General features: G+C 41.6%; 1 protein-coding gene across 5 annotated transcripts in view; it reads left to right on the forward strand.

The window, feature by feature from the left end:
- The window catches only part of LOC138213949 (diacylglycerol kinase zeta-like), a 101175-nt gene that overhangs the window by 59561 nt on the left and 25583 nt on the right, over positions 1-16031 (forward strand). For all 5 annotated transcript variants that reach the window (XM_069175286.1, XM_069175287.1, XM_069175283.1 and 2 more), the window contains 3 exons: positions 9774-9840; positions 10939-10979; positions 13821-13963. In XM_069175286.1, the coding sequence (XP_069031387.1) occupies positions 9774-9840; positions 10939-10979; positions 13821-13963 (251 nt within the window). The remainder of the gene's footprint in view (positions 1-9773; positions 9841-10938; positions 10980-13820; positions 13964-16031) is intronic.

Consider the following 16031-nt stretch of genomic DNA (forward strand, 5'->3'; position numbering starts at 1 on the left):
TCTCATTGTTATCAGACTGCAGTTAAAGTCCGCGACTGCTCACACACTCGAGGTGGGAAGTAAACAAAAGCTGATCATCATCGAGTAACGATACGATCATTTGTTATTACTTGTTTTGAAAATAGAATGAAACACACTTCAATTTTATAAGAAGTCCGTACTGTATTTTCACATTGTCAGTCTGTGCAGCGAATTTAATCTGAATTTAAACCTCAGTGTCATCAGAAAGGTAGACGGATCAGCCTTTTACTCCACTTTCCAGTTCCCACTTTTGATTTCTGATAGTCAGCCAAGCACATCTTATTCTTCTGGAAGTTATAGAGCACGAGTTCAGGCCACCGTGGTAAAATTCAGAAAGTTGGATAAAACTCATCGGGCACATTTGTCCACTCCCGTTTCCTGCTGTCCGTCATCACTGTAGAAACAGAGGAAGTTTGATGGATGATCCATCAGTAAAATCAGATTTGAGCCAGTTAACGATCTTTACAACACGGTTGCCGGCGGAATAAATCGGCTTCCTGAAAATCCTCTGACGCGTCTCACGGACATTTAACGAGCAGCGAAGGAGTTCCTGTCGTCTGTTGGTTCCCCCGTGTCGGGTTCCATCCTTCCCCCTCGCTGGCCGGGCCGATTTTGCTGCTGCGATGCCGAGCTGTCATGTTCTGTCACCCTGACGTGGTGGAGGGGATTAAAGCTGAAGTGCTTTCACAAGCGATGACACCTGAACTGGGTTTACAGCACAGAAATCTGCACTCCTTTCCCTTTCTAGGGTTTATAGAAGAGGATTGAACCTGAAGCGGTTTTTATGCAAGCAAAAAAAAACAAAAAACTGTTTTGAGAGCAAATTTCTCCCACTGCAATAAAATAATCTAGTTTGCAAATACAAATATATAAACGGAGAATAAAATAAAAAATTATCTTTCACAGTTTTGTTAGTTTTGGTCACATAATTAAGAATTTTGCTTGTGAAACTCTTTGGCTGCAAATTGAAAAACCTTTGTTATCAAGTTTTTGATTTGGTTTGGTTTTTCCATTTGCAGCCAAAAAGTCAGAGTTTCACCAGCGAAATTCTTAATTATGTGACCAAAACTAACAAAACTGAGAGCAAATTTGTTTGCAATGCAAATAATTACACTCTCCGTTTATATATATTTTTACTTACAAACTTGATTTTTGATTGCAGTGCGAGAAACGTACTCTCAAAACTACTTCTTTTTTGGGTCAAAAACCTTTGTTATCAAGTCAATGATTGTCAGTAGAGATATCTTTTTATAGTCGTGTAGAGGAGATGAACCGTGTTTGTGGGAAACTATATGACTCAGCGATTTTTGGAAAACATATGTTTAGGTGCCTGATGGAAAATAAATGTCATGAATGACTCTGGGTGGCCCGAACCAGGGACTCACACTCAGGACGTACGGCCCTGTGATATGTGATAATAAGGAGCACTGACACTTTATTATTATTAATATTTTCATATAAAGTGGGATGTAGTGTCGGTCCCTATGCTGGATACAGAACAGATGTGAGGAAACTGGACTATCTGAAAAAGGCTTTGTCGTACAGAGAAACGAGCGGTAGCCTCAGAAAGGTTTCAGTTCTTGTTTGTTTTGATGCACAACATGTTGTAAAAAAAATGTCCTCCAAAATTGACGTGCATGTAATGCCCACCTCAATTTGTGAGTAAAACGTTTCCTGTCTAAATGTTAACACGCCTTGTCATTTTAATCAGATTTAATCCAGCGGAATTTATGTCCTAATTCTTCAACCAGAGGCAGAAAAAAAACCTGTTTCTGATTCTCCAACGCTGCGAACATCCGATAATCCCGTTACTTAAGTGCATGTAAATGCATTTAATGTTAACTCACTGTTGTTTTTAGGCGTGAAATGCGTCTTTCAATGTCCCGTCCTCCTCATGAGGAAGTCCCGTACTCACATCCATCATCTCACGAGGGCTTTTTCATCTTCAGCAGCAAGCAGCGAAACTCTGAGTCTATAAATGTTATCAGACACAACACTCTCCTAATTTTACATTGATCATTAACACACACACAAAAAAAAAGACAACTCATGAGCTGCTATCAGAGTTTGTGTTGCATAGCAACCAGAATGATGAGCGCTGGTTTCCGGGTGTTTGATCTGCTGCAGTGATGGAGCTCACTGGAGAGAAATGGCTCGTTATCGTCACCGTCGCAGCGTGTTCAGTAAATTCAGTCAATCTGACGACGACGTCGAGGCTTCGTGAAGCTCAAAGGACGCAGCGGCCCGTTTCTGTAACAACCGCCACCTTCGGTCGAGAGCTTCGGGTTCTGACTGAAAGATCGAGGTTGGTGACACAACGATTGCAGTCATTGAAAAAAAAAATTCCCGCGATATTTCCCCCCGCAAAAAACGTCGTCATCAGGATCTGTGCTGAAAGTATGAACGTCATAAAGTTAATCTTTTCAGACAAACCTCACTTTATTAACAAACATAAACTCTTCTTTTCCAACCAGAAAGGCTGTGACCCTGTTTCTGAGGAGTTTATCTTTTCGAGAAGTGTTTTGAGCGGTCCAGAGACGTCCTCCCGACCCGAGGCTGGACATTTCTTATCGATCTAGCTGAAGGAAACTGGCAGCTTGACATAAAGTGAACTGTGTTCCCGTGTTGCTGCTGACACGTATGACAGCGATGTGCTGTTGCTGGTGAATCCTGTCTTATTCCAGGCTGGAAACGGGCTACAAATGGATTTTTAAAACTGTCTTCCTGTCTGACTCCCAGACGTTCCTGTGATGCACTCACTGTTTGCTTTGTTTGAGAAGAAAGAAGGTGAAAGAGAGAACAGTCAGTCAGATAAGCTCAGCTTTTTATTCACTGTTTGTAAGGTTTTCTGTAAAAAAAAAAAAAAGAAAAAAAAAGCCTGCAGGCATTCGGCTGCTAAACTTGACAGCAGGATTAGATAAGTAGAGAAACAGTGAGGGGGAGGAGGAGAGGTGTTTACTTCAGCCTGCCTTCCTGTCACCGTTTCAATGTACGCTGTGCAGTCTGAAAGGAAAATAACTTTTCTCTTCCTGTCACATCCATCGGAAGGTGACTTTTTATAGTCTGTATAGGTTGTTAGGTGCTCCGCCGACGCTGTCAAAGCACCATCGACTATATTGCAGGTCGGATTGAGACATTATGTTAGAATGACATGCTTTTGTTGCCGACTGCAAAGAGCTGAACACGTCAAGACACGATTACGGTGTTTTAACCATCAGTGATGTCATCGTTGGTTTGTGAACGTTATGAATCCTCCAGTTCAGATTCTGTCCGTCACCATCTTTGCTAGTTCGGAGCGGTTTGGAGCAGGAAGTGACCATATTTGGACGAGCTGGGGGAGGAGCCAGCCTGACGATACAACATGCCACCCACCGATAGCTGTAACCTGACTGCACCACAGGCCTGTCAATCAAACAGACACGCCCCCAAAAACAGGTCTTCTTGAATCTTCTTTTCTAATGAATGAGGGATTATTTTCAGATGGACCTCCAGAAAACTAATAAGAAGGAGTGACTTTAGCTAACAACACCGAGATAACTGATGGACACATTTTATTCACTTCTGCATCGGAACCATAACCTGAAGCTACAAACACTTTTATATACAGTGGGTACGGAAAGTATTCAGACCCCTTTAAATTTTTCACTCTTTGTTTCATTGCAGCCATTTGCTAAAATCAAAAAAGTTCATTTTATTTCTCATTAATGTACACTCAGCACCCCATGTTGACAGAAAAAAACAGAAATGTAGAAATTTGTGCAAATTTATTAAAAAAGAAAAACTGAAATATCACATGGTCATAAGTATTCAGACCCTTTGCTCAGTATTGAGTAGAAGCACCCTTTTGAGCGAGTACAGCCATGAGTCTTCTTGGGAATGATGCAACAAGCTTTTCACACCTGGATTTGGGGATCCTCTGCCATTCTTCCTTGCAGATCCTCTCCAGTTCCGTCAGGTTGGATGGTGAACGTTGGTGGACAGCCATTTTCAGGTCTCTCCAGAGATGCTCAATTGGGTTTAGGTCAGGGCTCTGGCTGGGCCAGTCAAGAATGGTCACAGAGTTGTTCCAAAGCCACTCCTTTGTTATTTTAGCTGTGTGCTTCGGGTCATTGTCTTGTTGGAAGGTGAACCTTCGGCCCAGTCTGAGGTCCAGAGCACTCTGGAAGAGGTTTTCTTCCAGGATATCTCTGTACTTGGCCGCATTCATCTTTCCTTCAATTGCAACCGGTCGTCCTGTCCCTGCAGCTGAAAAACACCCCCATAGCATGATGCTGCCACCACCATGTTTCACTGTTGGGATTGTATTGAGCAGGTGATGAGCAGTGCCTGGTTTTCTCCACACATACCGCTTAGAATTAACGCCAACAAGTTCACTCTTGGTCTCATCAGACCAGAGAATCTTATTTCTCATAGTCTGGGAGTCCTTCATGTGTTTTTTGGCAAACTCTATGCGGGCTTTCATATGTCTTGCACTGAGGAGAGGCTTCCGTCGGGCCACTCTGCCATAAAGCCCCGACTGGTGGAGGGCTGCAGTGATAGTTGACTTTGTGGAACTTTCTCCATCTCCCTACTGCATCTCTGGAGCTCAGCCACAGTGATCTTTGGGTTCTTCTTTACCTCTCTCACCAAGGCTCTTCTCCCACGATTGCTCAGTTTGGCTGGACGGCCAGGTCTAGGAAGAGTTCTGGTCGTCCCAAACTTCTTCCATTTAAGGATTATGGAGGCCACTGTGCTCTTAGGAACCTTGAGTGCTGCAGAAATTATTTTGTAACCTTGGCCAGATCTGTGCCTTGCCACAATTCTGTCTCTGAGCTCCTTGGACAGTTCCTTCGACCTCATGATTCTCATTTGCTCTGACATGCACTGTGAGCTGTAAGGTCTTATATAGACAGGTGTGTGCCTTTCCTAATCAAGTCCAATCAGTTTAATTAAACACAGCTGGACTCCAATGAAGGAGTAGAACCATCTCAAGGAGGATCAGAAGAAATGGACAGCATGTGAGTTAAATATGAGTGTCACAGCAAAGGGTCTGAATACTTATGACCATGTGATATTTCAGTTTTTCTTTTTTAATAAATTTGCACAAATTTCTACATTTCTGTTTTTTTCTGTCAACATGGGGTGCTGAGTGTACATTAATGAGAAATAAAATGAACTTTTTTGATTTTAGCAAATGGCTGCAATGAAACAAAGAGTGAAAACTTTAAAGGGGTCTGAATACTTTCCGTACCCACTGTATATATCCAGTCTCTGAAACATATGCAATGTACAGAGGGAGGTAGGCTACAGATGGGTAGAAAAGGGGGCCACCGGTAGATGGCGCTGGAACTGCGATAGACAAGATTTTGCGATGATTTGCGGACTCGGCTGCGACAGTCCTGGAGCGGGTGGCGACATCAGGCTCAGACAGGAAGTGGAAGCAGGTGGCTGGAGCCATGGAAACTTGGTGTTCCAGGGTTTTGCTGTTAAAAGAGGCCGTGGCAATGAGGGACAAAAGAACATGGTAGACATTCAGAAGACGTGTGGTCAGAGGAGGCTGAATGGGAAGAAACACTTTATTTATTCAGTTCAATCTAATTTTTACTTTGAAATTTAGGTGCACGATCACCATAAAACATCTCAGAACACTTTACAACACCAAAATAAAACCCGGCAAGAAAACAAATAACAAAAACAACATTAAAAAATGTAAAAGTTAAAAATGTAACAACGCAGGCTTGAGGCAGCTTGAATTTCAGATTTATCAGATCTTAAACTGTCTCCTGAACCACAAGCAGCTGTGACGTCTTTAAAACATGATGCTGGTTGGTCATTGAAGGCTTTATACGTTTTTAAATTCTATTCTTGATTTCATAGATAGTCAATGAGGACAAGCCAATATGGGACGAATCTACTCTCATTTGCTAACTCCTTTCAGCACTCGGATAATAAGTAGAATAATTTAGAAGTAGAAAATGACTAGTTATTTAGTTTTCAACACGTTTGATGAAGTGATTTGATTCATCAGGTTTCATAGATAAATATCGCTGGATGTCATCTGCATAGAAATGGATATATATGCCTCAGGGAAGCGTTCACATAATTGTATAACCTCTGATCTTACTCTCTCTGCTGTTGTTCTGTGCTTTGGTTTTTGTGGACTTTAAAGCTCAATTCAAGCAGGATATAGAAATAACAAGACGACGTGTTTGTAGTACTTGAATCCCCTTTTATTCTCCGACTCGCCTAAGTCGCCGGTGTGTGTTGGTGCCATCTGTCCAGCTGAATGCCGGGGAACCACTGGGGTTTGGAGCTCGGAGCAAAGCGCCGACAGAAGCAGGAGAACCAACACAGTGGCTGCACAACGCCGACGGAGCCGCACATGTGGAACCGGGACGCACCAGCTCAGCAGGAGTCTGGTGCTGCAGCCTCACATGGAGGAAATCAGTCACACTGAATACTTCAGCTTTCGCACTAAGCTTGGTTTCATAGTAGTGAAATTCTATTTATAATTTCTTATATGAATTTATTTATTTTCTTACTATATGAATGAACAAGAAAATCACCATTATTAGAAAATAAACACGAAATCAGATTGTAGCAAACAGTAACATACAGTATATTACGATGGGCATCTTCATCCTGCACTCACATCGTCTGACTTCCTCTTGGTCTTTCTTACCGAGACACAATATCGGACCAATAAGATTGCATCATCCGTCTTTCAATTTTGCTGAAGTTTATTAAAAAGGTTTTCAGATATCATGCGAGGCTACAAATATTTAATTCATGCAATTTTCCCGCAAAAAAAGAGTCATCAGAATCTGTGCTGAAAGTATTAACGACATAAAGTAAATCTTTTCAAGTAAAACTCACTTTATTAACAAACATAACTCCTCATTTCCAATCAGAAAGGCTCTGATCCCGTTTTCATTACCCAAATAAAACTCTGAACTAGAGGAAAAACAGGAAGTGACGGGGTTTGTGGGAAATGTGGCCTTCACAATAAAATTATCTAACTAAAAGCTTATCATCAAAGGAAGTGATTCCATATTACTGAATGTTAAATTCGTTTTATACCCGCGTCCACTTGTAAACTGCATCTAAAGCTCTTATTTTGACAGCTAATGTAGTCTATTTGTAATTTGTATCTTTAAGCTCAATAAATAAATACATACAAAAATATTAGTACTAAATCATTTCTGTGATGTGCAGCACGATTATTATCACAGGAAGAGATTACATATTTAATCCCCTTAAAAGCTGAAGTGGTGGCACCCAAGTTTTTTTCTGTTGTCTTAAAATGCACAAATATTACTTCTTAATTCCAAACTTGACATAAAAAGTCCAATAAGTTTAATTTCCACTTTCGTGAAACAGTGCCAACAAAAACTGAACATTATAAACAGAAGGAAGGATTTGCTATTAGATGAACTTGCTTTAGTTTTAGCAAAATAAAGTTGATTCAAACTTTAGCAGCACACAAAGGAAGAAGAAAAGATCATTAATCAGGCGATGAAGGCCCTCAGAGAAACACAGCACCAGTGGAAAGTCAGGCTCAGTTAACAGGAAGTAAGAAACTGTTTAAAGTCAAAAGGAAGGACAGAAGAAGAAGAAATGGATGGAGAGGGATTTCAGTTTGGAGGCGTCTGCTCTTTAGACCTTGATGTGCAGCCTTTGGTCCGGAGATCTGAGGTGTCTGATGGCGTGGTATGGGGGCAGGAGTTCCCAGCGAGAAGCAGCGCAGACACCATTTAGCAGTAAACCAAAGACGAAGACTTTGGACTTCAGTCTCCAGCTAACATGGAACCGTAGCGGGGGGGCAGGAGCCTTAGTAATGTTGCTGTCTGCTTGTTTTTTGATCTCGTTAAAAGTCTCGCTGCAGCGTTCTGGTCTAATTGGTGACGTTTGAGTGATATAAACATCCAAAACGTTTCAGTAATGAGGCAAGTAGATATGAAGGTGAGTTTTCCAGAGTTTCCAACATTACAAGGCTGGTGCTAACTTTAACTTTTAAACTTACTGTAACTGCTGCGCATGCTGTATCATCGACCACAGACTGGATATAAAAGAGTTCGTAGCTTCAGGTCTGAAAAATGGTTCTGATCCAGAAGTGTCTTCAGCTGCAATACCAGCGAGTGCCACTAGAGGTCGGCTCCAAAAAGCCTCCGGCTCCATAGACTCCCATTCAACTTCTCTCATCAAATCCAAAGTGAATAAAATGTGTCCATCAGTTATCTCGGTGTTGTTAGCTAAAGTCACTCCTTCTTATTAGTTTTCTGGAGGTCCATCTGAAAATAATCCCTCATTCATTAGAAAAGAAGATTCAAGAAGACCTGTTTTTGGGGGCGTGTCTGTTTGATTGACAGGCCTGTGGTGCAGTCAGGTTACAGCTATCGGTGGGCGGGACGTAGTATCGTCAGGTTTCCGATCAGATCGGTCAGATCCACCTCTGGCTCCTCCCCCAGCTCGTCCAAATATGGTCACTTCCTGCTCCAAACCGCTCTGAACTAACAAAGTTGGTGACGGACAGAATCTGAACTGAAGGATTCATAATGTTCACAAACCAACGATGACATCACTGATGGTTGATGACATCACTGATGGTTGATGGTTGATTTTAACCTAAAACAAAATATGATGCAATGTGGCGAGTGCGACATTCCTCCCACCGTCCCAGGTTAGTCGGTGACTCTAAATTAGCGTGAATTCGAGCGTCTATGTTTGCGTCTTTCTTCCTGAGGAGTTGGGAATCAAACCAACAACCCTGTAAATAGTAGATGATTTCCTCTACCTCTTTTTGCCACCGATGACTTCATGCTCTGAACTTCTTCTGTTATCTTTAGATCTATCGGCCTTGCTTCAGCTCCACTGATCTCTTTATGAGTGTGAAGTTCTGTCATTTCCCGTTTGAATGTTTCTTTTTCTGCAACGTGAAGTTATGCGAGTTCAGATTTTAGCTTGACAAATATTATTTGTGGTGTTGACTTGTATTCTGACATCAATCAAATGCGGGGTCTACAAGGGTTGAAGAAAATACACTAACACGGTGATCTATATCCTCTTAAATGCTTGTAGCAGTACTCTGAGGGGAGGAAATTCACTTTACATGATACAAATATGTATAAATTGAAGACCCATTTTAGGATTTAATGTGAACCTCAGGATCAACAAAATATAATAATATCTCTTAAAATATTCACAACAGGATGCATTGATTGGAACTTGCTGCAAAACGGGCAGTAACGAAAAAAAAAGTCAAATCTGAAGGATCACCACTTACTTAGTCCGGCTGTCATTGACTGGTTGCCATGGCTACCTGATTACTCATTCACCTTGAGGCGCTGCATTCACACCCGTTGCAGATTTATGGAGTTCTTCTGTGGAGGTCCGGAGACCTTTGATCAGTGCAGATTTGCTGTCGTGTCAGCGTGCTTCTTCAGAAGTGGTTAAACAGCTTTGGAAGCCCCCCCCCCTCCCCTGCACACTCACAATCCCCTCCGCATCATCCAAACGTTGTCATTGACATTGACCTCCCACCTCACAGTGTGTGTTGGAGGTGAAAAGGCGTTCTGTTTGACCTAGTTCTGCTCCGGACTCTGACTCACACTTCCTCGACTCTAAATTCGACCTTTTCCCGTTCAATCCGTCTATTTTCTTCTTCCTCTCCCGTTAGCTTGTCGATACTTTCCGTTCAATAAATAGCTGGAGTATTTCTAACACAGAGTTCCGTCCTGCTTTGTGATCTAACCGTTTGTGTCTCCGTCATTCAGGAGGAGGCCGTCGAACCGAAGATCCTTTCATCGCAGAGATTATCTCCCAAGTGGTGTTTCCTTGACTGTAAGTACGTGGTGAAGGATTTACTCTTTCCTTCAGCAGCTTCTCCAGCGGTACCTTGAACAACCTGCCTCAGGAGCTCCTCTACCCAATGAACCATTGTTTGTGTATAAAACATATGAATGATTAAAAAGGTTTAAAATAATCATTTGTGCACATTTAGTAAGAAATGAGGTTGTATTTGTATTCAAATCTGGACTCGTCAGTTCTGTACTCAGACTTTCTGATGGCAGAGAATGAGTTAGTGTAGAAACTTATTCTCACTCTGAAATCACACAGTGACACACGTAGGCAGGCCGGTCGGTAAATACGTTGGTTGGTAGGTTGATTGGTAGGTTGATTGGTTGGTAGGTTGATGGGTAGGTAGGTTGGTTGGTTGGTTGGTTGGTTGGTAGGTTGATTGGTTGGTAGGTTGATTGGTAGGTAGGTAGGTAGGTAGATAGATTGGTTGATTGGTTGGTAGGTTGATTGGTTGGTAGGTAGGTAGGTAGGTTGGTTGGTTGGTAGGTTGGTTGGTTGGTAGGTAAGTTGGTCGGTAGGTAGGTAGGTGGGTAGGTAGGTCAGTAGGTCGGTCGGTCGGTCAGTAGGTCGGTCGGTAGGTCGGTCGGTAGGTTGGTAGGTTGGTAGGTAGGTTGAACCAGGTTACATAATGGCGATGTAACAAGCTAATGAGCGACAGATGGATTATTAAATTCATCAATCATTTGTGTAACTTAGTTTTAACATTCAAAATACCACTTAAATGCAGGAACCAGTGCAGAACAGAAGCTGGTGTTAGCAATTACATTACCTGTCTCTTTTGTTCTTTCATTTCACTTTAAAATGAAATGATTTATTGGTGGAGGAGACAGATGGATGAACTCGGTGTGCTTTGGTCACATTGTGTTTCTTTTTAAACCACAGACTGTCAGTTGTTCTCAGTTTAATTGCTGCAGCCGTGCACTTGTAAAATTTAACAAGGACTAAGGCAGCTTGCTTTTTTAACTGTAATTTTTTTTAATGACTGACTGGAACAAAATGATTTAAAGAAGCTGAATTGTCTAGCAGGTAATAGTTGATTTGATATTTCTTCGGTTAATACTTTTGTTTCTGTCTCTTCAGCTACAACAGCAGATCGTTTCTACCGGATAGACAGAGCACAGGTGAGTCTGAACCTGCATATGAATACTTTACCACCTGTGAAATGGCTGCACGCAATATAAAGGCATCTTCAAACCAATGAGAGAGCAATTCAATTACAAAAAATATCTTAATATTCTTTTTTTTCCCGTCTATTTTCCTGTAAATTCATATAAAACACCAACAAGAAATTTTTTTTATTTCCTTCATTACTTCATTTGATTGATAGTTTCTTTTAAGGAAGAATTATGTGTAAATATTAGTGATTAAATTAGTTTTCCACCCAATACAAGACGGGTATTTTTTAATGATGACCATATGGTCCAAACATCTGCTTCTGGGAAATGCTGGTATACATATTCCCTGAGGGGTTTAAAAATATGGCAAGTCACTCACTGCTACTCATATTTATGTAATTTGACATACAGTAGATGACTGAACCAACGTTTCACTCTGAGCTTCTAAAAATTATGATTTTAGCAGTTGAAGAGTGAGGACTGTTCTGGTGAATGAATCAAACTGAAACTTTAACATAAGAGTTTGAAAAATGAGGAGAACTGTCTTCTGTTTCATGAGTGTCAATAAAAAATTTTTTTTTCCTGCCAGACGCTTAAAAAAATGCACCTAAGATGTTAATAAATGCTCTGAATAATGATTTTCTCCAAAAAACAAATCCAGTTATCTTGTAAAAATGCTTCAAATTACATAAATTCCTTTTCCTCATTAAAAACTGGACAATCTGTGAATATGAAACAAGATTTCATTTCAGAAATGTCGTAAAGCTTGATGTCTCCATTCTCAGTGTGAGGGTGGATTCAATAATTCAGAGACTGCTACTGTTGCGTGCCAACGATGCGCAGCGCCATGACGTGTGTATTTTTTTTTAAATGTTTTTTAACTTTGGGCATAATCAGCAGCCGATTACGCACCCTTTTGTTTTTTTTGTGCGGGTCCGTACGCACGTCGATTTATCCGAGGATATGACCAGAAATATCAGCAACAGAAACCCTTGAAATGCTTCAGGAAGTCTACAGCGATGAAACGACGAGCCTGGAGAGGTGTTCTGATGACATCACTGTCCAAAGCCGAAAAAGGTGCATTAGGTCAGGAGACACCAGCTGGGTTTTCTTGGACCTTCCCGGGGTTGCGCAACAATGAATCCGTCCCCCAGGGTCAGACTGTCAACACCAAGTTTCACTGTGGTGATCTGATGGATCTGAGGGAAAAACATTCAGTGCAAAAGATCTGAACTATAACGGCACGATGGCACTTTGGTTCTACGACAATTTGGCTTCCTGCTACATTTTCAATTCATTTTTTTCATGTTCGCTCTGCTCAAGTTTCAGATGTGTAAAACATAAAACGCAGACGCGCTCAAACCGCTGCTCGCAAAATCATGTGCAACTCAACTGCTGGAGAACTTACTTACGAAGTTTGTTGGGTTTCTGTGCCACGCATCGTTCACGCGCAACTGAATCAGTCTCCGAACCTGCTGATACACCCTCGTATGTCTGCTGTATGTCACACTTGTTTTAACTGAAAAGGACCAGGATGCTTTGTTCCAACTTTTTGTGATGTCAGAAGTCTTTCATGTAGTCCCGCCCCTTTAAAATCTGACTTTGAGTGAAAATAGACTTCTAAATCTAAACTCTTAAGTGAAGCTGGACTTTCAGACAGTCAGCGTAGTGATGGTGTGGTTCAGTTTAACATTCAGTTCTTTTCTGTTGTAAAGGGAGAGTACGGGATGCCGGTTGCACTGCAGCTTACTTTTTTTGTTTTTTTTTCCATCCTTATCTCCACACACTGATCTTGTTTTAATGCAGTTTGGGGAACTTTCTTCAGAGAGCAGCGCGCTGCAGCTTCAGGCAGCTCTGAGATCAGAAAAACTGCGGTCACTGAGGACCCTTTTTTTTTTTACCCAAAGCTTTGTTCTCAGCTGAAGATGCTCGCTGCTCTTCTGGAAACAGCCAGCTGGGAGCGCTCCGGAGGCACTTTTGGTTGCTATGATACAGAATATCTGCCAAAGTAACAGTTAATTTAAAAAGTGCCTAATTTCACAGATAGTTTGAGGGAGAGACGACGGACCCGCCGGTCCATGTAGGTTTATGAAATTCTAGTGTGTGAGGAAACATCTCGGCGAGTACCAACGTTCAGTTAAAGATCTTAAGTTTGTGGCATTTGTCCCGCCCCTTCTTCACTGTGATTGGACGGCTGGGTAAAAAGTGACGGTCCAATAAACCAACTATTTATTTTTTCTCGAGGAATCGTGAATCTTCTCTTCTGCTGTTTATTTATCACCTGATTTCAAATTTATTTTATTGCAGTCACTGCAAATCATCTTTACTTGATAGTTCTGACCATTTTTGAAGTTTTTGGGCCATTTGTAGGAGATGCTGTGAATCATTATTCACCCATGATGAATTGAAGTTCATTTTGAAACTATTGGAGCAGCCTCTAACCAATCGGCATGGACCGACGTACGTGCCAAAACTCTACCAACACTGAAAAAAATGCTTAATTTCAACATCATTGCACTTAAACCGCTGATACTGGTCCCCGATTGGTCCAACCACTGCAAACAGGGTTTCCACGCTCCAATCACTTCATGACAAGTGGATTTTTGAATTATTGTTGACTTTTGACATCGTAACTCTAAAATAACATAAATGTTGATTTGTTCATAATATTTTTTTTTGGGGGGGGGGGATAAAGAAAAATAAAAAAACAAAACAAATTGTGTGCAGCCAGATTTACAGCTAACGCTTCATGGAGTCGGTGAATGATGATTTAATTAGGCAATAAAAAACATTTGGATGGAGATCTTGATTAAACCTTCTGTAATCACTGTCTGTTGAACCTTTCAGGAACATCTCAACTACGTGTCCGAAATCTCCCTGGAAGAGATCTTCATCCTGGACCCTGAACTGGTTGTCATGACGACAGTAGGCACCTCCCCCTCCGTCGAGTCCGACCCGGATAACCCCGCCTCCACCCTGGTAAACAGCAGGTAGATCAATGACTCACCACCACCCCTTTCAACATCTGCCCAGGTGGCTTCTGGGAAACAATTTAAACATTAGAGGTAGAAAGACAATAGTTAAAAAGTCTTATTACTGAGGTATAAAAATATAAAGACTGTATTCACTGCTGAACTAATCTCTGACTATATGTCCCAATAAAATCTAACATGAATATTCATGAAGAGCTCCATAGATGCATTCGCTCACTCTGTGATTTCCCAACTGAGTTTTTCTATGAATCATAACCCGTTACATAAACTAGTTGCACCACTTCCACCGTTTATTTTCTGCAGCTGTAACCTGATATCACACTTACAATGCTCCCTGAATCGATCAACAAAACCCCGGCTGCATCTGTTGCCTGTATTTCCTCTCAATGCTTTTACCCTGTTCGCAAAGTCCCACCTGCTGTTTTGCTATTTTGGAGCCAAAGACGGTTTATAAAAGTGTTCGTAGCTTCAGGTCTGAAAAATGGTTCCGATGCAGAAGTGTCTTAAGCTGCAATACCACCGAGTGCCACTAGAGGCTGGTGAGGTCTCATCGGTGCTCATCGTTCTTTGGTATTTCCTCCTGTTTTTTTTTACCGCCGCCTGGTTGTAATGCAGTATCCCCGTCAGAAGGTGGCGGTAATGCGCTTAAAAGCTGAAGAAGATGGTACGAACACGGGCGAATATTCGAATCATGATCGAATAGTTGAGAGCGAATTTCGAATAGTAGTAGTCGGACTCCACGTGGTGGTCTATCTGGGTCGCACACCCGCGGAGACAAAGGCGCTAGGTGGTGCAACACTTGTTTGAAGACGTCTTCAACAGCGAAGGAACTGGAGGAAGCCTCAAAGAGATCAACCCATCGGAGGGAACACGTAGGATATAACTGCTTAGTTCTGAGGTGTGTGTGTGTGTGTGTGTGTGTGTTTGTGTGCGTGCATAAGCTCGTATGTGTGTAGGTGTATAAATACATGAATAAAATTATGTATGAATGCAGTTTTTTTTTTTTTTTTCCCAGTTTCTTTTCCCGATGAGAAAGTGTTACAAATACATTCTCCGTGCTTGTGTTCATGTCGTTGGCGTCCGCCTGTGTGGATAACACCGTTTTTTTCTGCTCGTCCTTCCTCCGTAACAAATCCTTTTCGAAATATTTACACAGACACACTCGCGCAGATTAAATTCTCACCTACATGAACCTGAAGCAGCTGTCGGAGGGCGCTCTTTAAAACTCTCTCTGCAGGCAGAACGAGGAGAGAAAACACATTCAGAGCACGAAAAGGAGGATCTGGAGCTTAATTTATTTGATATTTTCCTTGTTGTTAATAAATCCTCCAGAAAGAAGCAAACCAAAGATGTGTTTGCATCCCTGTAATCAATCTTAAACCATCAGTGAGGTCATCGTTGGTTTGTGAACGTTATGAAGCCTCCAGTTCAAATTCATGAACATATTTGACCCGTTTTAAATTTCAATGCATGTTTCATTCAAGAGAGCCAATAAAAACAAAAGGAAACGGTCAAATTTATCACAATTACATTTTAATGATTCACTTGAAGCTTCGTTATCTGCTGCGTTACACGTTAATACAACCTCAACACTTCCTGTATTGTTTCAAACTAAAAGCCCTGTTAGTGTTTTATAAGCCTTAAATCCCACATAAAAAGGCTTTTATTGTGAAACATTTGCAGGAACGTGTTGTGATTGAATCCTCCAGTTCAGATTCTGTCCGTCACCATCTTGCTGGTTCAGAGCAGTTTGGAGCAGGAAGTGACCATATTTGGACAAGCTGGGGGAGGAGCCAGCCTGACGATACAACATGCCACCCACCGATAGCTGTAACCTGACTGCACCACAGGCCTGTCAATCAAACAGACATGCCCCCCAAAAACAGGTCTTCTTGAATCTTCTTTTCTAATGAATGAGGGATTATTTTCAGATGGACCTCCAGAAAACTAATAAGAAGGAGTGACTTTAGCTAACAACACCGAGATAACTGATGGACACATTTTATTCACTTTGGATTTGATGAGAGAAGTTGAATGGGAGTCTATGGAGCCGGAGGCTTTTTGG

This window comes from Embiotoca jacksoni, unplaced genomic scaffold (assembly GCF_022577435.1).
Source record: "Embiotoca jacksoni isolate LCO1_2020_lvr unplaced genomic scaffold, fEmbJac1.0.p SCAF_65, whole genome shotgun sequence".
In the NCBI taxonomy this organism is placed as follows: Eukaryota; Metazoa; Chordata; class Actinopteri; family Embiotocidae; genus Embiotoca; species Embiotoca jacksoni.